Below are 26,652 nucleotides of genomic sequence, written 5' to 3'. Positions count from 1 at the left end.
TGTATAATTCAGTAATTTAAGCAGTGTGGTAGAAAATGGTTGACACACAAAACATGGAATGCAAAGTGGAAACTAAGTGTATGGAAAGGAATGGTAAAAAAACCAAAACAGATAGAACTACTTCAAGTTCTCCACTATGTCATTTTAAAATGGGTGGAACCACTTCTGATACTTCAAAAATCTTTCCAAGGCCCTGCAACACAGATGACAAGTTATCAAAATACCAGGCTTTATTACATTCTAGCATATGTAATTAAGTGTAGCAACAGCCAAGACTGACTGTAATAGATAATACATATTAATAGATAATAGTTCTCAAATTCTCTGTACAAGCTAACATACTGTACCTCTGGCAAATTTAGTAGTTGGCTGGGAACCTACAAGTGTGACAGGATACATGAAAAACTTACCATTGCCCCACCCCAAAAAGTTTTCTTTATATACATATTCTGTATATATTTATACACACGCACACACGTGCATACAAATACACACTCTCCTATAGCTGCCAGTTACAGATTTTTTTTTTCCCCCCTTCTTTCTCTATCCTTGTATCAGTTCTAGAAACCATCAACTGGAGAAGACTAAGATTGGTTTATCTCCACTCTTATTAGCATCTTCCTATAAAGCAACGTGATAACCCTTAGTTTTTAAAATACATCCCCAAAGAGGCTGGGCTAAATCACCATGAAGTCCCTTCCAACCTGAGCAGTTGTATGAAATTACCCCAATGAATACTTAAGAATACCTGTGTGATTAAGGATCATAGGATTGCATCCATGATTTATCAGCTTTCAAGTCTTCCCAGGACAAAGACACTAATTTTGCTTCATTAATTACCCATACACAAGAGTTAAAGGATGTGGTGTTTTGTGTTTTTTGTTTGTTTGTTTTTTTAAGCTAAAGACACAATGTGTGATCCACACTCTCCCAGCTCAGGAGAACAGACTCAGAATTGAGGAACATCTACGGCACTCTGCAGAAAAGGAGAAGCAGCAGCAGCATGCCATAGTATAGAAAAAGAGCACACACTTAGTGTTATCAAGATGAAGAAAGCCAAGCACCAGGTTAATTTGGTATAAAGGAAAGCACAGTGTCACCTGAAATACAGCCAGCGGCTTTCACTCATCTCTTCCACCGACGGAACACGGTCACCAACTCTGGTACAGTACAAGAATGCAATGTGAGTAACAAAATGCTCATGAGATGGTAGCTTTACAGAGCTCCCTAGCAAAACAAAATAAACCAACAAAACCCCCTAACCAATCAAAAAAGACAAAGTATACAACAATAAGAATGGCAGAACAATGACAAAATGACAAAAATAAAATAAAAATTAACAACAGCAGCACTTTATGATTGAGATGTCCAGTAATATTCTTCATTCCTTCAGATTCAGGCTGGCAAAACACCTGTATTCGTGACAGGCTACCTCCCCCAGAAAATTAAATTCAACAGCTCTCAAGAGAGCTGCTACACAGAGACAGAGCCAATCTAAGACAATTTCTACCACTTCAGACCTGCACGTGGTCTAAAAGAGAAAAAGTCATTAGAGAAAGTCATGACAGAGGCCATCACTACCGCCTAGTTCCAGAGCAGTCCAACACAACTGGTAACACACACTAAATCACTCAGCTGGTTTAACTAACAATCTTCAACATGATAAACCTCCAGTCATAGCAGAGTGTGCTTTTACTCCTTGCTTTGCCTTTTTCAATTGTATTTAAAAAATGAAAACCACAAGTGAAAGCATGTTTGGTTTCTGGTACTTTCCGTGCAAATTCCTTAGCAGCCTGTGGGTTTTTTTTCCCCTGTTTTTCCATGAAGGCATGCTACATGAATTATATATTGCTTATGTGAAATAAAAGCCCAGAGGATCGGACATCCACAGAGGCCTCACTTTATAAAGAGCAGGTGTACACATCCTGATTGCAGGCTCACATCTTGACGAACCAAATATTTAAGGCCATAGCTTGCACTACGAAGAGCATGCTCTCATCTAATCATACTGTACTCATCTAATCCTTGAAGGCTGAGGCAAATACCAGACTTTGGATAGATTTGTTTTGGATTCATGGTTCAATAGCTCTTCTCCCATACCGACATACACTCCAAGTCAGAGCACTCTGTTCTGAAAGGCCAACACTGAGACGGCTCTGCATATGCAGCAAAAACTAAAATTAAAAACTGCTCATTAACTTCCCATCTATGACTTCTTTCTCTTTGCTGTATCTTTGCCAAGTTAGTATACTGAAGTTTTCCCAGATGTCTATAATGAGTGCAGCATATTTGGAAAATTTTAGCTATTTTGGAAGAGTTCAACTGTTTCTCAGAAGATGGCTGAGGAAGAAGATAATTCCAACCACCATGTTTTAAAAAACAAAACAAAACAACCAAAAAAACCCCCAATCACTAAAAATCCCCTGGAATTAGGAAAAGTTGTTTCAGGTTGGTTTTAGGGTGCCTTTGGGTATTCCTTTACTTGACCTAACCAAGATAATGACTCCTGAAACTGCCTGCTGAGGCTTGCCAGAGCTTGGCAGTTAAACCTGTATCACCCATATGCTCTCACCTCAACCCAGCCCCTACAGGGTAGGGGCCTTCCCCACACTTTCTCTCTGGTGTGAATTGCTGTGTTTCAGAGCACAAGAACAGAGATAAGGAAGCATCTCCCATGCTTACTTCCAGACATCTGAAAGAGGAGGCAATCTCTTTCCTACCAAGGGAAAAACTCAGAGGGGTAAGACTAGAGGTTCGGAGGCTGCACTGCACCTCCATTAAGAAAGATTCAAGATTGATGATGAGACAGTAGATATTGGGAAAGAAGGAGGAAGATGGGAGAAACTAGGTAGGGTTTTTTAAAACAGTACAGAAAAAGATACGGTGAAAGGAAAAAGCCCACAACAGAGGGCAAGGGACAGCACCTGTGTCTGTGCATCTGCCCTTCAAGGGCAGCAGAGGGCAGCTAGAAGGCAGTGAAGTGAAGGATCCGAGTTGTAGAATAATGGAAACAGGCTGCAGAACAGAAGGACGTAACCTCCTAGCAGACATCCCCCACTCCAGTCTGGAACATAACACAAGGCTGGATCCCAGCACCACCACTCCCCTCCTGCTATCGCAGCACACTGAGGCATGGTATTTAAGAAATGCACATTTTATTGTTGGACCACCCTGTGTAAGACAATAGAGTATAACCTGAGACTGCCACCAAGCTGTCAGTTTTACCACCGTCCCAGATAGTGAGGTAGTTCACATAGCAGCTACGTGAGAGTCAGTGTTTCCATATTTCTTTTTCAGTTTGCTCATTTAAAGAAAAAAAAAAAAATCACTAAATAGAAAGCTCTTAAAAAAATTGTATTTGACAAGTCAGACATAAGGCAGTAAATATCTAAGTTGATATTGTCTGTACAATCTTCAACTTTTTGGTAGAAAGTTCCCTAAAATATTTTAAATTGAAAGATACAATGCTTTAAGATTTAGAAAAAGGTTGCTAAGTATAACTGAAATTACTTCATTAAAATAAACACGAACTTCCTCATTTGAAGCAGATTATGAAGGAGAGGAAGGTATTAATCTGCATGTTGCTTCATTCAACATGAAAAGAACCAGGTCAATAACCTCTAATGGAAAAAACATTATTTTGCAATAGAAATGCTAGGAGTTCCTTTTTTCCTGTGACAGATAAATGAAATGATAAGTCAGCTACTTTTCTGAAAAGAGGAACTTTGCCAGTGGTTTTGATTTACAGGGCTCTCGAGTTTGCTGAAATTGTTACAACCTCAGGCAGGAAATCGTTTCTTTGTTTTAGTCTCAAAGGATGAGACTATATTTTTAATATCCAAGTCATGCTTTAGTTTCTAAGAAAAAAATAATCTACTGCTAGAAAAGTATAACTGTTTACCACTCACATGCTTGGATACGTCTCACTGATAGACAGCCAAGAAATTCAAACACATGACATCATGGCTTTAACTCCAGTTTCTGGTGTTAATTTTTAACTTGCTTAGCATCAAGTGGCAGGAACCAAAAGCATCTAAAGATCCCATTATTTTTTACTCAGATTTTGCTGTCATGACCTCACTTTCCCAACCAGTTAAGCAGTAAACTAAAGTTAAGTCTCTGCTACAAAGCATAGGTCCTCTGCTTAGCTGTACATTTAAGCCTGATTAGTGGACCCTGGTACACAGGTAACATATCCTATCTGGAAAGATACCTGCTCTTCTGATTACCTGAGACATTCAGAACAGAGCAAGGGGAGGCAGAGGGCATTTTTTGCCTATTTTCCTCCTTATACTGCTTTTTACTTTACTAAAACTTAATTTTCATGTTAGCCTCTCCATCCCTCACCTACTTTTAATACATTTCACATCATGGGAGAGAAGGGACCACCAGAAGTAAAGAACAAAGCATGCATCCCAATTGCTATGCAATTAATGGTGCGGCCAGAGGCATGGGCCTCTGCCTCCGAGCCCCAGCAAAGCAATTCTGGATCCTTGTGTAGGCATTGCACCATGCTTGCACGCAACTGTCTCCCCGTGAATGTAGTATCAAGCCAGGCTGAAAGTCTTGGCTGGAGTCAGCCCTCTCATACTGTTCTACTTAAATTGTGCAGGCACAACCTTAAGTAAGACCCTTTGGTGTTTGACGTCTGTCTTAGCTCCTCTGACTTTCCCAGTACAACAGACATGTGCCTGCAGTTCCTAAGGAATAAGCTCAGCCCATCAGCGCACAGGAACTATTGAAGGGACCACCCAAAAACCCCACTGATGGGCAGACCAGTACCCACAGGATTACAGTAATGCCACTCTGCCACACGATGACCAGGCAAGCTAAACCAGCCTAAAGGGTCAGTCAGCTTGGCCGACTCTTCATTAAAGCAGGCCCTTGTCTTCTCCTTATCTCCACACTGCAGCAAGGCCGACTGCTTCATGAGGACTTTGTAATGGCTGACTGGCTTTCCATCTTTCCTTCCACAAAGGCCAAAGTCAACCAGGATGCAGCTGGTGTGAACTTCACACCAGGGCTGGACTTCTAGGAGTCCGCACAAATCCTGACATTTAAGTCCAACACACAAATGGCGTTAGTTTCCTGTGTCCCTTCACTTAATCTAGGAAGCAAACCACCTTTTATCTTTTAAGCTCTTTTCTGCTAAATAATCCTGTATGGGAGCACTAGTTATTTCCAGCCTCTTGCAATCTAACCTAACGGGCAAGTGCCAAGGCTCAGAAAGCATCCCAGGCCACCCCAGGGACAAGTTACCTACTGCACAGCCTCAGGACTGCATCAGCACTATACACTGTGCTGCTGAGGGAGGCACTGGGACAGCATCTCGTCTTCATCTCCTCCTACCTACCTCTTCCACTGGGTAGAAAGGGATGGAAAAGAGAAAAGCAGCATATTTCTGAAATTCAGCTGGAAACTAATTTGTCCCTTTCTTAAATCTGTAAGGTCAGACAGGATGATCTTAGAGGTCTTTTCCAACCTTAATAATTCTATGACTTCTTGCTTTCCAGCAGAAAGGGCTCTATCACAGAGGGTACTTTACCAGCACCGTTTCCAATTCTCAATCAGCTGCACACGGCTGCCACCTCCTGGCACAAATCTGATTTCATGTGGTTTCAGAAAGTGCAGTCTCCATCGTTACTAGAGCAGGGCCTATCAAGGCAACTGTAGGTAGATCCATGCAGTTCTCTAAAATACTTCCTATGTAGCGTTCCCATGTTTACATGATATCCTTCCCTTAATAGGGAAGTTAACCATTTATTTTCTGTCAACATGCCAAACAAATGACAGTTAAAATTACTGCTTACTAGCAAGGGTGGGTAAATCTCCCAAAAAACTACAGCTAAACATTCAAAACTATGGTTCGGCCATGCCTTTTGGCAGCTGCTCCTCTAGGAATGGTATCGTAGCCTTTCCAGCTGTTCTGCCTTGTTGGCCACATTAATGATTTTTGCAGGTATAGCCTACCTGAAGGGCAAGCCTGGAATGGATACGGTGTTAGCCCTTTTTCCCTTCAGGAGCAACTCATCAGCCAGGCTCATGGAGCCTCATTACTGAACCAGGATGCTTCCACAAACTGCTTCCTAGGTTCGATGGGGAGGAGGAAAAAGAAGAAAAAAAAGAAGAAAAAAGCAGAAAAAAGCAGAAAAAAGCTGCTGCCTCAGAACTAGTTTCCAGTTGGCCAGGAGTTGGGCCACACGCTAGAATTCAGTCCTGTCCTCCTGCTGACGACTGAAGGAGCTGACTCAGAAGCTGACTTCTGATACAGGTAGACTGAACACAATTCCTCTTCACTTAGTTGTTCAGCAGCGCATCCTGTCCCTTGCTGGATGACAAGCTTTGAAGGAAATACCCAGCTCTGCTCCCTCAACAAGAGAGGTGCAAGCAGCAGGGCAGAAGGCTCAGGATGCCAGCACCTCTGATGAGAGCTGTTAGAGTCCGTTTTGTTGACCCGGTTGCAGCCATGCTTCAGAAGATGCTTTGGAATCCACTCAAGTGGAGGGATGTCCTCACATCAGCCATCTCAGAGGCTGCAGGCAGATCTTGGCAGACCTTGCTCAGCCGTTGCAAGCAGACTGCAAGCAGCGTTCTTACCTGCGTACTGCCAGCCAGAACTCATCTCCTGCTCCCTTGTACCCCATGCCTCGGACAGTCTATGCACACTGCCAGTTATGCAGACACTGTGCCTGTCCTGCTTGCAGAGGTGTATTAGTACAGTTGGTCCTTACATACCACCATCAGACAGAAGTCTCCTTCTGTTGTCAGAGGTGCCAGATGGAAAGCTGCGCATGGCATCTATTCCAGGTACCTTCTTAAAGTCGTTATACAGCTCTCAGGTGGGAACAGAAACCAGTCAGGCTGGGCTTAGAAATATCATTGTGATGTGGTATCTCTCGGATCATTAATGACACAACTGCACTGGAATTGTTTTTGTCCTTGACTTCACACCAGGCGTTGCATTACCTGTTGTTAGCAACATGACCTTCAGAGAGCCTGACTACATGAAGCGATACTTATTTCTGGTGTGCTAGCCAAACATCTGGAACTTGCATTTAAAGTCAGTTTTAAAGGACAGAAATCAATTAATTTTGCACCAAAAAAAGAAAACCGTGATTTCCCAACGTTTGCTGTTAGTCAGAGCTGAGATACTGTAAATCACTGCTGTAATGCCTGTCTCTGGCTGGAAGCATGCTACCTTCAATGAGGAGAGTTCACAAGCATTCCCGGGAGTCCTAGACATTTTTTTTTTCCCCCAACCTGGAAAGCACCTGCTACCTATTGCCACAAGCAGTTCACTTAACTTTGGAACTTAAGTTTTCCAAAAGCAGCACCAGTCCCTAAGCATGATCGGTTCTTCCAAAGATTGAAACTGGTTTTACCTGAGATTGTATCCCATTGTCTTGTGATAGGATAGGAAAAAACAAATTCTGGTTAGCACAATTAGAAAACAAGACTTGTAAGCTTTCAAGTGCCAAAGAGCACAAATAACATATATGAAAAATGCACTGAAGGGTTTGTACAGCGTGTGTTGTTTTAATTCCACTCTATTTACCTTTGCCACCGCAACTGCCAAAACTTTCACAGAATAACAACATATGTGGTCTTTAACAATGATTGATTCACAACTCTAGCACTTCGGTTGATAATCCTCAAACATGAATGTACTTGCAGCCTGGAAGTACTAAGGATTGGCCAGGATTTACAGACAAACGTTTATAGTCATGCTACTTACCATTTTCACAGGTCTCCTCAAAACAGGAGGAAACACACCCAGAAGACTAGCAGGATCCCATTTATCCCAGTTGTTTAGATAACATCAGGTTTGTTTGGATAGATGTTTAAAGTGCATTCAGTTTAGCATCACCCACTAAAGACTCCATTTAACTTAAAAAACATAACAAGAGCCAAAAGACAGGAAAATGTCTTAGTATAATAGGAAGAGAAGTTTATACAGGACTAGATAGATTAATTCTTTCTTTTCAATATAGGGGCTGCTGTATCAGGCAACATTATTCCATATCCTACTGGGCTGACAAGGACCTAGATACCTACTTGCAGAGCAACAGAGAGCTTTAGATTGAATCCCAGCAGCATCAGTACATTTTCTTCACCAGCCTGCACTAGCACCTTCCTCTGTAAAACATAATGTTCTAAATACCTAGAACACCTCTAGCAAGCATCAAACAAGTTCTGTAAGACTATGCCTGATGAGCACAGTTGCCACTTGAAAAGTGAAGTTTCCCCAGCATACAGTTGCATACTGACCTGATGTTCAGCCATGACAGCATGGGAGTTGTACCTCCACCAACAATCCACACAGTGAAAAAGACGACGAGGAGAGTTGTTGAGAACATCATCTGATGTGAGTAGGTAGCAGTATCTCGTATAGCCAGAGCAAATGCCATGGCTCCCCTGAGACCTATGCGAAAGAATAAAATAGCAGAGCTTCAGAAGCGCAACCACGCCTACTTATAAACAGAGCCTCTTTCCTTGTTCCCTCCCTGCCACACAGGCACAAAGTGACAGGCAGAAAGCAGTGGCCTCCCAGTTTTAATTCCCTCAGTTTCCCTGACAAATTATGCCCTGGGATGATTTAAAACATAATTTGCCCTGGTAGTTTTCTGTACCTTATAGAATCCACAAGTGGTAAGAAAAGGTGTAAATATTTCCAGAAACTAACAGGAAAGAAATGCAGAAACAAACAAGTTGTGAACAACAGCAAAACATATTACGGAAATCAAGCAGCTCCCTAAATCCAAATGAAAATGCACAGTTTTCCAGTTGATTCCATAACTGAAGCATGAGTTCTTGATATGAAATTGTTAGCAGCTGGAAAAATATTCTAGTTAATAACATGTTCACAGGCAGACTATATTCCACCCCCCTCCCCTGCCCCTGATTATGAAACTCCATTAGCAAGGACAAGCCATGGCTGTTTGGCCATCTGCAGACTTCTTTAGTAGGGTCAGAGTCACAGGACGGTGAAGGTTGGAAGGGACCTCTAGAGGTCATCTGGTCCAACTCCCCTGCTCAAGCAGGGTCACCTGGAGTAGGTTGCCCAGGACCACGTTCAGGTGGCTTTTGAATATCTCTAAGGATGGAGATGCCACAACCTCTCTGGGCAACCTGTGCCAGTGCTTGGACACAGAAAAAGTGTTTCCTCATGTTCGGAGGGAACCTCCTGTGTTTCAGTTTGTGCCCACTGCCTCTGGTCCTGTCACTGGGCACCACTGGAAATAGCCTGGCTCCCTCTTCTTTACACCCTTTTGTGCACAGAGGCATCCCTGGCACTTCTTGAGGATGCACATGTTTAGACACACACTCCATGATTTGTCATTTAATGACAAACTTAGTTATCTGTGTGACAGAAATCATAAGGGAGTTTAAGTCAAATACCTTGCTTTCTCCAACTAAGTGGGAGAGGGCACCCATAAATACGCCCTGATTTTCTCAGCAGTTATCTGTTTCTGCACAACGTGCACATCACCTCAGCTAGAAATAACCTTCTGGAAGAGATACATCCCAATTCCCCCATCCCCTTCAGACACACTTCAAATGAAAATACTCTGTTCCCAACATGAGGTGACTGCTTGCTGCCAGCAGCTGGCATTTCAAGTTGTCACTCTTCCCAGACATGACACACTTTCTGTAAAGGTTGAAAGATACATGATGGCACGCCGCAACAACCATTAAGTCTTCTATTCAGGATGCACAGATGTGGATTATAAAAGCAGAAGGTAGTATTATAAATTGCTTATGAGTTAAGCAAATCTTAAAAATAAGATTTTTCACTTTACCAAACATTTTTGCTTTTACCTGAAAACATCATCATGTGCTGAAAGTTCCAGCTGATCTTATGCCTTCTGCCCAGATTCAGTAAGAAGGAGAGAGGGTAGATGTGTGCAGCTCTGCCCAAAAAGATTGCAATCTGTTCACAGCTGAGGGTTAAGGATTTCACTTTCCTGAAGTATGCACTCTTGGGTACCTGGCTCTAACATGAAGCTTCTGTTTTAGTGAGAAGTTTACATCATGATATCAAGTGTTCTGTTTTATATAGACAGAGATAACAAGACTTTCACCAGTTATGTGCACACAGAACTCATTGTACAGAATGCAAATTTTAACTAACATAACCAAGTTTTTTAATGCACAGTGAAATTATACCTAGTATTAAAATAACCAGTTGTCAAAATGAAGACTTTACTTAAAAAAACAAAACAAAACCAAACCCAAAAAAACTCACACCCCACACTTTAAACAACTATCACCGCCACCATTTGATTATGTGTTTCAGACCAACAGAAATGCAGTCTTATGTCTAGAAGGAAAACCAACATAAGACCAGCAAGTGGCCACTCCATTACGGCTCCTGCAGAGGCAAAATCTCCTGCTGGCTAGCAAGCACTTAAGAGTACAGAGTTACTAAGATGATAAATCCAAAAACCACTTGTCAGCACTAGAATGAAGTTGAAAAAGAGTAGTAAAAGAGTATTGCAGAAAATCATGACAGTAGGTGCTAAGCTCCTTCCCTCCCTTACTGTGGTGTAAAACATCCAGTGGTTCCAGTGAAGAAGCAGAAGGCTGAATACACCCTCCACCATCTAAGGAACACTTTGGGACAAACTAGAGTGATGTGTTGAAATCCTATAAAACACCAACACAACCAAAAGCCCGCCAAAACACTGATCATTTGCTGCTGGGGTAACAACATTAGAAGAATGAAACAGCTCTCTTATGGAAAAGAAATAAAACCACGTAAGAGCTCGAGACACCACTGGGTTGTTGTCATAGCTAAAGTAAAGCAATACTGTCTGCAGGAAATTATGTCTCTAAGAAAATAAGATTTTGATTATTACTTGTAATTGTTCCAGTTATTGTTCCAAACTTTTATAGCAGTCCTTTTGAGGACTGCAGAAATCAGACATCAGAAGGCATCATGACCAATGTACGTAGGAATAACGGCTATGATTTTGTCAATGACACTGAGGCTTTAGCTCTGCCTTTGCAGTCCAACCTTTCTCTTTCAACAGCTAATGACACCTCTACATTTTGCTCCCGCAAGGTGTTAAGTCAATGGGGACAGTAGCTGTGGAGGCAAAACGTGGGTGCTAGTACTAGCTGTCCGCCTCACAAAGGTAGAAAAACACTCAAGAGGCAACAGAGGTTAAGTGCAGTGGTAGAAAAAGATGTGAAAAATGTAATAAGAGGTAGGTCAGTAGGAAGAGAAAGGAACAAAATAAATACTGAAAACAAAGACAGATAGCGTAACCTGAGACAAGACAGAAGGCCACAGCAAAGATGAAAAATTACAACACTTAGTATACCAAATGCAACTATTATCCAATGGCTGCAGGGCTCGGGAGCATTTTTTAGGTCAGAGGAACGGATGTGAGGAGACACAGGAGAAAATTTATTACTGTTTCAGAAAAAAAGTAAACGGCCAAAGGAAAATAAAGACAAATGGGATAAATTCCTAGAAGCAGTACAGAGATGAGAGAAAACAGTGGAAAGGAGGAGAGAGAAGAAATACGTTCTGGATTAGGCCATCTTTATATGTCCTTTCACTGGGTTTTATCTCATTGCCAATTGCCCTGTACTCCCGCGGCAGGCAGAGAGAAATCAAGACTGGAAGAATAGTTCCCATTGCTTCATGCACACTTTTAATTGCTCTGAATTTTCAAGCAGCCAGGAACACAGTCAAGAAATAGGTACATAAGCTATTTCAACAGGGGTGGGGTGCAGAGAGGAATCTAGTGATTCCCAGCTTATATGAGTGTGACTACTACAAAAGTATTCAGTTCTGGGGAATTCGAGAGCCAGGTACCAAGTCAGCCAGGGACAATGGGCACTGGATACCCACCTCCACCACCAGCACCTTTCAGCAGTGTGTACCCTTCATGTCATGGTCTGCACCACAGCTCAGTTCCTTCCTCCTCCCATCACCTGAGAACCTGACCTCTACCTTTGGGGCATTACTCAAAGATATCCTGTTTGCCCACGATCCTCTTTATTTACTTGAAGTTTGTTTGTTTTCTTCAAGGGACCGTTGGAAGTGAAGAGAAAAATGAATCCTTTCTAGGCCCCCAAAGTTCGAATACAAAAGCAACACAAGCACTGCTGGCTGTCAGCAGCCAAGTGACACAGTAAAGCACATTCATTTATCTGTTGAAATTATATGACTTCTAGCACTTGCTCAGGTGCAGAGCCAACAACTGTGTGGCACAGAGGCCTTAAGGATTTGATGTAAGGGGTAACCAAAGATTGTTCTAAAAATTGTTGTGCCTGCAAGACATAAGGGAAACGCAGGTCAGCCGCCATCTTCTATTTGGTAAAGCCAACAGACACCACAAGTTTTCAGGCACGTAAGATAGAGAAACCTCACACAAAGCAAAAAAGGATACGAAAGCTCCAATGATGAAAACTGGGCTGAATACGTGTTTCTGGAAAGTAAACAGTGCCAAACCCATATAAGAAAATATGAAGTTCTCTGCCAGGAAGTGCAATACCTCAAAGAGCTAGGGAGAAAACAGTCACATGTTAATGGCCAAGCAATAAAGCTGCTTTTCAAAAACAACAGTATGCAGAATACTACAGCAGTACAGTGTGCAAAAGGTGAAAGACAGTCTTGCCTGCTTAGTGCGACTTCTTGATTCAACTGACAAATTATTGTATGTGTAATGCGCCTGGGTAATTCCACAGAAGAGGACAGCCACCACACCTGTGAACAGAATCGCATGGAAAAATCAGCCTGTTCACTGTGTGAGCTCCACACATTTACCCTTCCCAAGTTCTACTAAATTTATACATCATCTATTAAATGTATACAACATCCTTAACCTTGAGATTTTGTGAACCTTATTTTCAACTGAGTTAGATCCCAGGTTGGAACTGGGGGGAGTTGGGTGTGTGAACCAAACCAGTGCTTTTAAAAGCCACACAGGGAGCTGCACCTTCGATGGCGTTGTACAGAACACAGAAAAGCTTAAAGCACCAACATCTTGTTTCTCATTGGAAGGTTTCAATGAGAAAGTGGAAAAAAGGCTGCTAAGCCAGACAGGACTTCTATCTCCATATGCTTGAATCTCAACAACTCACCAGTAAATCCACAAGCTTCTGCAAGCAAGAAAGTGCTCCAGGACATCAAGAAGAAGAGAGCCGTTTCCAGCAGGGGGAAGCAGTGCAACTTTGTAAACTTCGTCACGTTAAGTCATTTGTTAAGGGATCAACAAATAAATCCTTTGGCTTCTCTGTACCCAGTGTTTATGAAAAACACTTTTATGCGCTAACAACCAACGCTAGTTGGAAAACAAAACACTTTTAGCACTGAAAAACATCAATTCCATCACAACAAGACATACTTCAGAATCAAGGTCTCCCCTTGCAACAGTCAGTTTTGGATATTTTTTTCCACATATCCATGGCATAACTGTGGCTCCACCTCTTTGAGGTAATATCTTACTCTATGCCATGTTTCCCTGCAAAGTGCCAGCAGGGAAGGGATATATACCTGGCATTCCTTTTAGATTGTGTGTCTTGGGTTTGGGGTTTGTTTTTTTTTTTTTTTGGGGGGGGCGGACAGACTGACAGTGTTTGGGTTTGGTCATCGTCCCTCCCCCCCAGTAAATCCACACACACCCCCCATCATTAAATAAAGCATAAAATACATTCAGAAGCATTTAATTCACAGGGCTGTTCTTGACTACAGCAACCCTAAGATGAAGTAAATTTATCAGAGTTTTTCTGCTCAGATTTGTCAACAAGTCTTTTCCAGCAAGCATGGCTACTTCTGTACTTTTGAGGCAAAACAGAAATCCTGCCTACAACAAAATGTATTTCCTCTCCTTGTGTTGATGTGTTTTAGAGTAAAAGCCAACTTAATCAGAGCAGCTCTGTCTTTCAATGGGAGGAAAAAACAAGTTCATCTTCCAGAGGAGAGCAAAACTTAAGGAACGTCAAACACACACTGAATTAACAGTTCATACAGCTACTGAAGAAGTGGAACAGATTTCAGTAGTGTTAAATATAGCTCTTCACATACTACAAAAAAGTTGTTCACATATTTATTTGGAAGACACAGAAAGAAACCATGTGCTAACAGGGGTGGTAGAGAGATCCCTGGTCTTTCTGAAAGCTGACAACTAGCACAATCTTCTCTGAAATCCAAGTGGGAGGACAGCAAGAGCACAGCAACGGCACTTGAAACAGTAAGGTGGTAGCGCTCTTCCCTGCTCATATGAAGGCAATCTGTACCTCAGTGGACACATCAAGGCTGCACCATCATCCACCATTGCTCTCCATGCATAACACAGCTGCATCCTAGGCTCTCTGCAGCACTACACAATCTAAAGCTAATGGCAGCACTGCTGCTTGGGGAGTCATGGCTCAATATGGGATAGGGATGTTAAAAGCAATGAGCAGCACCGCTTTTCACAAGGAAATTCACAGGTCCTGAGAGGTCTGGGGCTCACAATACTCTTGCCTGCCTCCTGCAAGCAGTAGTCAGATAGCCCAGAAGACTCAGTGGAAACAGCCTCCTGTGGGCTTTATCACAGAATATGGCGTTCACAACAAGCCACAAGTGATGAACACCAGAGGCAAACAGCTGGCAGCGTTTCAATAGGAGCCTGGTTAGGGTGAAGCAATTCTGAGGCTGGCCACTTGCTCCCCACCCACACCTACTTCTTGTTGGCATTCTCTGCTAACACGGAGGAGGGCAAGGGCTCTGAAACATATGCTCCAGCCACACCTTCAGCTGCAACCCTGCTTTGTCAGAAGGCTGCACTCTAAACAAAAGCCCAAACCATCATTAAAAAAAAACAAACCCAAAAAGCTCTCTTTCTCCATGACAGTTGACATTACATCAAATATAAAACTCAGCATTGTTTTAAACAGCTGTTATTCTCCAAACAGTCACTTCTCCATATAAACCATCTGTCCAAAACTTTTGAGGATGTACTGTTACGCTGAGCTACATTATTTTTTTCCCCTTCTAAACAGACCCATTTTGTAATGTCATGCTTCCGAAGCAGCAACATCCACCAGAGCAACAACTGGAACCTGTCTTCCCACAGAGCACTCGGATAATTCCACCACAAGTTTACCCCAGTGCCTGGTTCAAAAGGCATTCATGGATGCCTGGGAAACTGGATAGCCACAGTCACTCCACAGGAGAGGAAGAGGTTGAACCTTGTTCCCCTGAAGTTCGGCAAGAGCCCTTGTCAGAACAGGTTCCTTATTTCCAGTCTTTTCTGGCAGCTTTGTGAATCAACGTCTTTATTCCCCTTGCTGTTATTGTAAGTAGCCATACCAAAACATTTCACTAAATCTGAAATGAAAACCTGTGCTCATCATTCTGGAGGAAGAGGAGAGCAAGAGAAAGGTAAGGAAAAAATCATCTTATTATTTCATATAATAATTGACTAAATTGAAGCATTAATTCAAATTAAATTATTATTTCTGTTTTCTTAGCTTAAACATTAAAGCAAAGACAACTTTCTTTGTTCCTTAGGCATGGCCTTCTGCTTCACTTCATTTCAACCAGGCAGATTCTGCAATTTAGAAAGAAAATACAAAGTGGCACAATACCTTAACTGTTATAAAAATAACAACAGACAGTGAGGCCAAGACAGCTTGCTGACAGCCAGAACAAGTCCAAGTATATTATCTGCATCATATTTGGAAACTAAGTATTCTGTCTATTTTCAAAGGACAATGCATGACTGCATGAAACCCCTCACTCGTAGGGAGGTACAGTTAGAGGTACTTCACAGCTACGGGAGTAACAGTCTATTCACTTCATTTATGACATAAGTTATGGGTTCTAATCAGCTATGAAGAGGAAAACACAAATATATAGTTTGCTTCTACAGTATTGCATGACATTAACTTATTTTCTTTTGGAAAAATACTTAAAATTGGGTGAGCAACAATTTAAGGATTTTTTTTGTTTGTTTTGTTGTTTTGTTTTTTAAAAGAAAACAACCCACAGAGGCAGTCTTCTGAACAGCCTCCCTGCTCCCAGCCTCATGCACCCTCCTGAGCACAAACATTAGAAACAGCAAGAAGCAATTGCTGCTTCAGAAGCATGATTTTACAAAATGGATCTGAATGCATTTCAGCTGTAATCAGTAGCCAACCAGCAAATGCGAAAACACAGCAACAGTATTTGATCAGCTAGAGCTATGGATGGCCGGTAGCCTAAAAGCCAGATGAAGAATCATGGTTCTGGGCCACATCGATTGCACAACAGTGGAACTGGAAGACCGAACATTAAAGCACATCTTCCCCTTATACCTGAAGGGTTACCATTATGCAGACATTTATCAGACAAATCTGCACGGTGTGTATATAACAAGACACGGTTGAGACATTATTACTTAAGATGAAGAATCACAGGTGCATGGTTATTGTATAAAATGTCACATTCTACCCCTTTTATATCAGTTTTCAGAAACCTAGGCAGATCAAAGCAATCTGGGACGTGTACAAATACACTAGCTTGTCTAAAAGCAAATAATTTGAATTTTTTTCCTGAAGAAACACCTCAGTTTCTGGAGCACGTCAGACTTAAGGTCTACTACCTGAGCCTAAAACAAAACCCATACAGATTGCTCGCTGAGCACCTCAGAGCTCTAATCAAATAGTGGCAGTAAGCTTCAAGAGAGCAGGACAGGTCATGCAAAGCACATCATGTTATGATGTTAACTCTAGTAGAGATACAGTCTTATCCAAGACAGATGACATCAGATTTCCAGCAGAAAGGTTAAATGCAGGACTCTCAGAAAGAACCCTGTGGGGTCAGAAATAGCTATTAATGATTTTGCTGACAACAGAATCAAACACCAGTTATCATATGAGATGTCTTTCAAGCCTAATAATAAAAACTATTTTTTTTAATTTCCTAAAAAGAAACTGAATACTAGGACATGCCCATTTAGGGCCTCCCCTTGGCTTGCAGCATGCAGCAACATCAGTAAAATTTCTAGTGTGGCCACAGTTATATTGGAAAAAGGTGATTTCTGTGGGTACCTATATGCCTTTCTATAGAAAAAGGTTACATGAATACTGATCACATCTTCACACTCAGATTAAAACAAGCTTGTGTCAACATTGCTGTAGTTGGAGACAGGTAAGCCCTGTTAGTACCTGAATGTAGCATCTAGTCTGGTAGAGCTAAACGTGAAAAAGGATATCAGAGCTGTCACAACCCCTGTCACTGCTCCCATCATGAAAGAACCACTGAATATTCCCAGGAAAACACCAACAGACTTGAAAAACGCTGCTGCATCAAAAGCATGGGTATTTTCACCTGTTGGCTGGTAGGCAACTATAGATCTAGAAAGAAAGTAACACAATGAGAAATTAGAAGTAGCATCAGGAAAGTTTTATTCCATAACAGCAACACCTGAGCAACAGAAGGGACAATCCCATACTGAAGGCAAATCTGCCTTTCTGGTGAATGTAGGCATAAGGGATCTTGGCAAATGTTTGCAATTTTTATTAATGCAGTTCAAGACGATCCATTTAAATTCAAAATAACATTTCTCAGAAAAAGCATTTATTTTAGACAAACACCAAAAGCAATTAAGTAGTTTCAGAGTAGAAATTCAAGTAGTTACTTACGACGATAATACAATGGCGACAGCGTCATTCAACACGCTCTCCCCAAACAGAAGGGCATAGAGATCGACATCAGCATGCAGCTCATTAAATATTGCTAGCACGGTAACTACAGAAAGAAAAGAGAAAAACCACACTGGCTGACTTCAGGAACAACAACTGCATGAGCTGACAGAGCAGACTTTCCTAAAGCAACAAAACCCAGGAACTGAAGTACAGGATCAAAATTAAACTGGGAAACAGACTAGTCATGTTTATCTATAGGTAAGCAATTCCACCATCAGTTTTAGGGCAGCTCCATTAGGAGGTGGCTTTGTCGTCCTCCCACCTGCACAGTGTTTGTAGGAAAGCCCCCATGATCAAGGGGCATGGGGCAGACAAAGCACTTCTACCAGAGCCCTGATATTTTTTGTAGAACATGTTCCATATAAGGTAATCAACAAAACATTGTGCAGCTCTTGCTACTTTTAAAGGCTGTATGGATTGTTGACATAGCTTTATTATTTCAGCCACTGTAAAATAGTGCTAATCATCCTAAGTGCTCCCCAAAGCATACACTATGCCACAGGAGTGTGCGTTTGCGCAGAATTTGAAAAGGGCAAGACTGCTAAATATTTATAACCATCCTTTCAAGAAACTTCAGCCTGAGATGAAAGACCATGATCTTCAAGATGTTCCCATATATAAGCTTCAAAAAAATCACATGGTGGTTTGTTTTTTGGTTTTTTTTTGCATAAATTGTGTGCAACCACCAGCTGTTCAAAGCTCAGCTCAATCGCAGGAGCTACTTCCCATTTTCACACGAATCACCACTGAGCACCTCAAATAAGCTGTTTTAAATGTCAAGCTTCATACTTCACCACTCCCTACCCTGGCCCGACACACACCAGCTCTCCAGACTGACCTGTCAAGCAGAGACACCTATGTGAGCCTGCTGGACTTTGAAGGATGACTAGATTATTTAGGCAAAAGCTCAAATTACTTTGCCAGAAGAACATTCTTCTGCTTAAACTTGTAAAACATGAAGTTCATTTGAAAGAGAAAAAAAAAAATTCCCCACACCTAAAAAGCCTAAAAGCCTCAAATATTGCTCTTAAATTACCCAATGTCCCAAGAAACCTAGCTGAAGGAGGAAGTCCCGCTATCCAGATAATGTAATATTTTCATCTATTTGCAGTCTTAAACTTGATGCACACTAAACAAAATCCTACTGGGGAAAAAAAACATTTAAAGTATTTGAACAGGAAAGTTACATTTTTCCCCAAACATACCACCACATCATACCAGTCCAGCACCAAACTGACAGAGAACAGGTTTCACAACACTCAGAATTTGCATGCATTTCAGAGAAGAGGATCAGAGATACTAGCATAACATAACTGAAAAAAAAGTGCTGTTAATATCTTCGTGCTATGCAGCCAACAATCCTAGCAATAGGATTATTTTGGAAGGTTATTAAAAAATGTTCAGCAAGCTACCTGGATCAGTGGCAGATATTATCGCTCCAAAGAGGAGGCAGTCTGTATAATAGAATTTATCAGAGAGCTGACCCACCAACTTCATTAGTTTCACAACCCCATACATGAGATTCCTGAAGAGAAAGAGGATAAAACAGTCAAGTCAAACAAGTTGGTGCATTTCAGACAGACAAAGGAAAAGCACAAGCAACAATATTTCAGGCGGGCTTGGTTATGCTACAGCTCTGTGGGACACTGCCGCAGTTGAACACTAAGCTCTCAAAATTAATTTTCCTCTTTTCCCTATGAACTGAATCAAGTGATATATGATCCAGAATATATCATTTAAAACTAGTAAGCAAAGCATGAAATCTGTTCACACAACTAGTACACAGAATCTACAGCTTGTTTCCTTTTTCCACCAAAGGGAACATTTCCCCGCTCAAAATTCCCCTCAGTATTGCTTCTCCCAACACAGCTCAGAGCTTTTGGCCTATGAACTAAGAATAGCCTTCAAAGTATTTCTCTAGTGAAATTCTTTGAGAGACAAACCACGGTCACCTATGCAGTTCAGGATTTCTGTGTTTCAGAATATCCATACACCAGACACAGTAATATTAGCAGCATAAGAGATTGTATGCAAGTAAGCCAAGGTGACTAGCTATCTTAAACTAAATGTGTGTGTGCATGTACACATAAAACTATATATATATACACACACATGCAGAGAGAGAAAGAGAGAGCACATGCACGCATGTGGGCAATGAAAGGGACATCTCTAAAAGTTTCATAGCTAAAATTCTATTACAAGTAGTGTTTGTAATTCAAGTTAAAGTCAATTCCAGTAAGAGTCTAAGAAAGTTTTGGTTTGGACTGGACCATTACATCAAAAACTCAACGCCACTCTTTAGGACTGTGGACTTGTCAAGTGATTCAAACTTGACAATATCATTTCAAGCGACAGTATTATTTAGAAGTGGGATAAATCTCAGCAAAAGTTACATTTGCATTTTGTCTGGAGGATACACAAACAAAATCCTCAAACAAACAAATTACAAAATTGAGGCAATCTGGAAGGCTCAATATACACTTTATCAACTTAAACTTTAGTATAGAAAGGAACTGATATCGCAGAGTTCACTTACCCAATAATAAAACAAGAGACTGCTGTTCCTAAAAAGGCGTAAGCCAAAATGGACCCCAAATTCCTGAAAAAGTGTCTCTGCATAGGAAAAAGAGGTTTATATACTTATTTAAAACAAGTTATATCACCTGTTCAAAAAGATATAGCACGCTACTACACTTGCATTAATACACAGAAACAGCCCTCCATTTGAGAGAAATGCTCCCATTACTCCAATGTAAATTCTGTCCAACTTCAATAAGTTGAATAAAACAAATCTGAACCATGTATTAAATCCTACATGGAGCTTATTGACAGGAAGCTTTCCACACAGATGTTTTCATAAGAGGTGTAAAAGTTAACTGCAAAACTGAAAAACAGGACTAATTCATGGTATCTTCAAGCGAGAGGAGAATCTGGGCCCTTCTGCCATTCAGTGTCTGGCACATCCCCACCAGGATTCAGATTTGGGTCCACTTCTCAGCATAATTTACTGCATTTTGGATATTTGAGAAGGACCAAAGCAATTCATAGCAGGACATCTTTTAATTTAAATGAAATCAATGTTAAACTCTGGCGACGTTCAAAGGAAAACCAATCAGCAAGATTAAATAGAGTTTAATGTGTTTATAGCAACAAGTACATGTATTTTCTCTTAAAACAATATGACCTAACCATCTATGGAGGATATGAGATTTTTCTTGCTGCCATAAAAAAAAAAATATGCTTGAAATGGAGACTGCATTCCTGAACAAATCAGCAGTCTCACATTAAGGGGCGGGGGGAGGCTATTCTCAGAAAATTATTACACTTACTTTCTTCAGGCTATAACCAGCATGAAAAATAATAGGAGGCAACAGAATGTTGAAAAAAACTTCTGGGTCAAATGTTACCTAAAAAATAAAACATGACATTTCAATTAGAAACAGACATACACAAACTGTTAGGTCTTTTTCCTCTTTCATTTTCTGACAACTACCATTTTTGGTTGTTGAAATAGCAAACAACTGGCTAAGCTGACCCTCCAAAATACTGGCCAGCTCTACATATGCAGCAGCAAAAAGCAGCAGCTCTTCATGGTAAACAGCATCTAGAAAAACAGACGTTACGTCCATCACCAATGACAGTCTTGCAGCAGCCCCAAACACAGTCCCCTTTTTAAATTAAAAAATTCTAATAGAAATTATGCTGGAGAAGATATCTCTTATTGTGGTAAATTATATTCATGTATTTGCAGAGGATATGCTATTTAAGCTTTTTTTTTTAATAGAGGGAAAAAAATGCTAAGAAACAATCACTTTTCTGTAAGAAAAGATCATTTTCCCTATATTGTATTATACAAGGCAGCATCAGGCTTTTTTTGTTCAGCTGGTCTTCGTGAATTCTACAGATGTCCGAAACATACACGAAGTCTTCAAACAGCAATCAAGGGCTTTGGGAAAGCACAACGTAAATGCAACAGAGCACAGTTTCGCCGGCAGCGATGTAATACAGAAGGTGCTTTTGAATTAGGCATTGAAGTGCTGTTACTATCAGGAGTACAGACACTTGATACTACCCAACGTTCAAATGAGATGGTGTGGGAAGGAGGGAGGGAAGCAGAGATAAAGGAGAAACACTCAGCCAAGCACAAGAGATGGTCTACCCTCACCTTACGCAACATGTCATTTTGCTCCACGTTGTGGATCTTCCCAGGGCTTATTTCCCCTTTGAGCGTATACTCAAAGAACTTCCCGCTGACGTTGACTAGCAGGGTTGTAAACGGCCTGTCCTCCTGAGAGCAGCTGAACGGCTTGTCATGGCCGCTGGTAGAGGGAGTCCCATATCTCAAGATCACCCCAACTATGAGTCCTGGAAGAGAGTTTAAAAAAAAAAAAATCTAAGGCTGATTTGCTACTCCTGTACCTAACTTTCTAGCTTCAAATAACATCCAAGGTATAATGCGTGAGCCTTACAAGCATACGTGCATCATAAACATTTTGCAGTGAATTGTTACTATCAGTTTCCTGCAAGAGAGGCCCAGAGCACACCAAAACTACTGATGAATTTATAAAAATCTGGTATCTGGCTGAAGTGACAAACAAAATACTCTGTTTCGTGTTTCGTCTTCCTCACCCTCATTCACACCTCTAACGTGTAAACCCTGAGTTGCACGAGAGGCTAAACGCTAGGACACATCAAATACATTTCACCTGCCTAAGAAAAGAACTGAGTAGAAACACCATTGCTGGCAAATAAAGACTGCTGAAAACATGTGACCATAACTGAGCGGAAACAGTGATGTTTGCCATAATATTTTACCGCTGCAGCAAGGATGCGGCTTTTTTGCTTGGCAATTCTAAGCAAGCAAACAATGCTTGTTGCACAATCTCCGGCGTACTCTGCAAACTTTGCAACTAAAATTTGGATGACATGCACAAAGAAGCCAGCTACATGTCTTTTACAAGTATTTTCCACATTTCACAAAACCAAAAATAAATTAAGGTAAAAAATGAACAATCATAAGAGACCTGAGATTCAGGAATATAAGAAGAATCATTCAGCCAGCCTAGACAAAATCCAACCAGAAAACACTATCAATAAGGGATGCATCAAACACAATGACAAAAAATAATTTGTAACCTAATGGAAGGGCCATGCCATGCTTCTCCAGGAGGCTGGAGAAGCACAAGGTTTTAACTGAGCACCGTTCCTTTTACAATGTACTAAGAAAAGAAACAAGACTCCAGTTCTGTGGAGAGAACGTATAAGAACAGTCAAAGTGTTTTTCGTCTGGTAAGTAAACAAATTGATACCCACTTACTAAAGGCTCCCCTGTCGCCTTAAGAGGATCTGTGATTTAATCCTCATTCCAGACAACTGCAAGATGAAGATGGATGTTTGATCCTTTTGTTGACAAGTCAGCAGTCAATGCTGGTTTTGCTCCCTGCGACCCTTACTCTGCATCCATAGATCTGTTTCCCCAGGATGGTAAATGAAGTTGACAGGTAAGAACCAGAGAAGAAAAAAAAAATCCTACCACACACCACAAAAAACCCTAAACAGACTTATCTTTATGGCATAGCATAAAGAGTAACCAAACTGCACCCCAAAAAAGCCAACCAAAAGAACACAGCTCATTCCCTTCAAGTTCAGAGTGGAAAAATAGTTTTAATGCAAGAGAAGGCACAGCAGGTAGTAGCCGTGACACTAGTGGGCAGCTCGCCTCCAGCCCTCTTTCTCTACGATCAAGAGAACATAGTGGCAACAAGATCATTAAAAAGTAACTGGAAGATTAAGATGTATTTTATCAGAAAAAAAAGATGTACATACTCAAAGAGAACACAGGGGAAGAAGCCCCCTCAGCACGATAAATCTACTTACTGAAATTTCACATGCTGACAATTTAAAACACAGAGGTTCATACAAGCATGCTCTTAACAATCCCGAGCTTTTTACAGCTACACATGATGGATGCAGCAGAAAAGCAGCTCTGCACAAAGTGACAGGTTAGGGCCAGTCACCTCCAAGCCACTTCCACTACCAGTTATGGCTAGAGACATCTTCACCAACCCAGCCAGGCAAGCAGCCAAAGCTTTCTGCTTCTCTTAGCCCCCTCACACCTAGGAAGAGCTAGGCTCACAGAATACATCAGGAAGACTGACTGTGTTAAAAAACTGATCTAACCAGCATCAGCCAGAAATCCTGTAGTAAATCAGAAGCCAGAATGAAAACTGTACAGATGAGCTTATGCATAGCAGTGGCACAAAGCCAGTTCTATACTGCTACTAAGCTGAGAATAGAGAGGGGGATACCGATAGACGTAATAGCTTCTTAGGCTCAGAGGCTGCCCTTCAGTGAATTCATTGCAAAGCAGATGGGAAACCCCCGTTGCTATTGCATTAGCAAGATGCGCTGGAAAGCAGGATGTGATCGCTTTACACAACTGGATTATAATCCACTCATACATTTTCCTCCCATAATAAGATATACCAGTTATTTTAAAATAAGTTTTGAAGATATGCCAATTACATCCATAATTGATACCCAGTGTTTGAAGTGAAACATCCTTTAAGCCTCAGAGTCCCACGGTCCAGCTAACACAGCTACAGGGAAATATCCTGTTTTCATACACCTTCTACCAATAAAATACCGAACTGGATGACCTTTGCACCGAGCACCACACCGTTTAGGAACATCCGATCCCTGCTGCCAGGCTGCTGTCTCACAGCAGGATGCAGCTGGGACCAGGGTGGCCGGTGTCGAAGCAGGAGGCCAGCAGAAGCAGCGGCAGCTGGTCAAGGCAAGGTGCAGCCAACTGGCTAAAGCTACATTGGGCTCAGTCGTGAAAGGAAATAGGTGTGAAAATAGAAGAGGCTAAGGAAGCCACATGAATACCATGGACAGCTTCATTAGCAAAAAATACTAGGCACTTCATAGTTCAAAAGATGAGTTAAGAGGGGAATGTTCCCCAAACTTACAAAGGTACAGGCATACTGCTGTATTTATCATACAGTCCCAAAATAACAGGTTTTGAACATTAAAGTGAAGTGTGTCAGCTGGACACGTTTGACAGAGATGTGAACTGCAGAAATCCTGAAGTCATTAATGCTTTTCCAAAAAGTATGAAGTCTTTGTGGAAAACCGTATGGAAGTATTTTCAGTTTTCCAATAAACATCAAGTCTTTTACACACTAAAGAGTTACTGGACTTGTTAGATGATTTCTACATCCCATCTCACCTGATAAAGCAACATTGACAAAGCTTATATATTTAGTCAACCCCCAAGGTGCCGAAAAAACCTGAAAACCCAAGCACTTTTCAGGCAGACTGAACAGCCTGATTTACAGCTTCAGAAAGATGTACACGCGGATGTACATCTTTCAGATGCCCTTCTAAAGCTGCCTGCCATTAGGTGTTACACGGATGGCCAGGGCATCCTCTATAAATTGTCTCTGGATACTTGATTTCAACCATTTCCACCATTTCCAAAACATCAGAGTTGCAGCTGCAGAACAAAAACAGGAAAGAGAGAGACCTGGAATTGCCCAGTGGACAAACCTAGTGGGATACTCTAGACTTACTTCTAGGCTGTTAACACAAGCATAAATTCAGTATAGTTCTGTTGCTTATTTGGAAGCAAGGGGAGGGATGGATGCTGGAGGCTAAGAACAGATATAGAAGAATCAGTACACAAACTCCATGTTACTTCTGCGCCACAAGGTCTCACTGGTGAAGAGTTTATGGAGAACCTGGATCAACAGAGCAAATATTCATCTGACTGCTTAAGAACATTTTACTTCTTCAAAAAAGAAAACTCTAGGGCTACTAATCCAGCTCTGTCTTTTACTGCAAGACTGTCAGAAGTGGAAAAAAAAAAGCTAGAAATGGGCTACAAATACTTCAAAATTTGAGAAGAGCCTTACTTTCAAAGTTTGGGTTTGTGGTAACTGTTGCAACGGCAAGTTTACAACACTGCTCAAAGACTCTCAGGAAGGATAATCTCAAAAATCAATACTTAATGCCCTGTATGCATGACTTGCATTCTCACTTTTAACAGAGAAAGCATTTATGCCAGTATCTTGCGTGTACAATGCCGATCACACAGCTGGTACACAAAGAACATCTTACTAGAAATGAAGCATTAAAAAGCTAAGAATATTTTTTCCCTTTTAAAACAAATCACTACTGATAATAAAAAACATTAGACTACAGACATAGTCAACACCCATCTACACAATACACCATTTTAAATAGCATATTTACTTTTGGTTTTGTTTGAGCACAGAACTCACTGAAGTGAGAATATGAATTCAGATAGGCATGTGCAACCGCGAGCGCCTGTCCCTGGTCAGAGCCGAGCTCTGCGTGGTTTCCAGCCCAGTTCTCTGCTGAAGAACCAGCCCTGAGGTTTCAGGGAGCTTCAGCAGGCATCAGTTTGCAGGAACTGGAGGTATTCACACTCCACGACACACAGTTCAATCAGTGAATTCAAACTGTGAATCAGTGGACTGGATCAATTGGTGAACTCAAACCTGTTTAGATACCGTTTCTTTCGTACGCTCCTGGTAAAGAGCCAGGCACCAAATACTGAGGGTCCTTCCCTATGCAGCGCAGTTTGTATTAACCACGTTTCAGCCTGAAGGAGACTCAGCGGAGATCTATTGCTGTTTGCAGCTATCTACTGGAAAGGCAGAGAAGAGAGGAACAGACTCTCCAGAAAAGTGCACAGCGATTAAGACTAAAGACAACAAACTTGTTGCAATGCAGGGAGAGAAAGTTAGGTAAAGTTTTTTGGTTGGTTTTTTTTTTTTTAAACAATGAAGTTGCTATGCACCAGAATAGGCTGTATAATCTCCATCCTTGCATATAGCCCAAACTCACACAAATATGGCCCCAGGTGGCCCAAGCCGTGGGGGCCTGCTGTGAGCAGAAGGCTGGGCAAGACTATGTCCAGAGGTCCCTTTCAAC

The 26,652-nt window shown here is 41.4% G+C and overlaps 1 protein-coding gene across 1 annotated transcript in view; it reads right to left on the bottom strand.

Annotated features, from left to right (window-relative positions):
• The window catches only part of SLC9A7 (solute carrier family 9, subfamily A (NHE7, cation proton antiporter 7), member 7), a 47,562-nt gene that overhangs the window by 16,014 nt on the left and 4,896 nt on the right, over positions 1–26,652 (bottom strand). Inside the window, exons 2-14 of the mRNA XM_009331306.1 lie at positions 21,854–22,053; positions 21,018–21,095; positions 20,225–20,301; positions 19,101–19,213; positions 17,626–17,731; positions 17,208–17,337; positions 15,352–15,355; positions 13,099–13,209; positions 12,633–12,721; positions 12,405–12,518; positions 9,820–9,931; positions 8,269–8,422; positions 1,101–1,160 (exon numbers count right to left, since the gene is read on the bottom strand). Coding sequence (XP_009329581.1) covers positions 1,101–1,160; positions 8,269–8,422; positions 9,820–9,931; positions 12,405–12,518; positions 12,633–12,721; positions 13,099–13,209; positions 15,352–15,355; positions 17,208–17,337; positions 17,626–17,731; positions 19,101–19,213; positions 20,225–20,301; positions 21,018–21,095; positions 21,854–22,053 — 1,348 coding nt within the window. The remainder of the gene's footprint in view (positions 1–1,100; positions 1,161–8,268; positions 8,423–9,819; positions 9,932–12,404; positions 12,519–12,632; positions 12,722–13,098; positions 13,210–15,351; positions 15,356–17,207; positions 17,338–17,625; positions 17,732–19,100; positions 19,214–20,224; positions 20,302–21,017; positions 21,096–21,853; positions 22,054–26,652) is intronic.

The sequence above is a fragment of the Pygoscelis adeliae genome, unplaced genomic scaffold, assembly GCF_000699105.1.
Source record: "Pygoscelis adeliae isolate BGI_AS28 unplaced genomic scaffold, ASM69910v1 Scaffold149, whole genome shotgun sequence".
Taxonomy (NCBI): domain Eukaryota; kingdom Metazoa; phylum Chordata; class Aves; order Sphenisciformes; family Spheniscidae; genus Pygoscelis; species Pygoscelis adeliae.
Note: the sequence above shows the minus strand (reverse complement) of the source record. Positions and strands in the feature narration are given on the sequence as shown.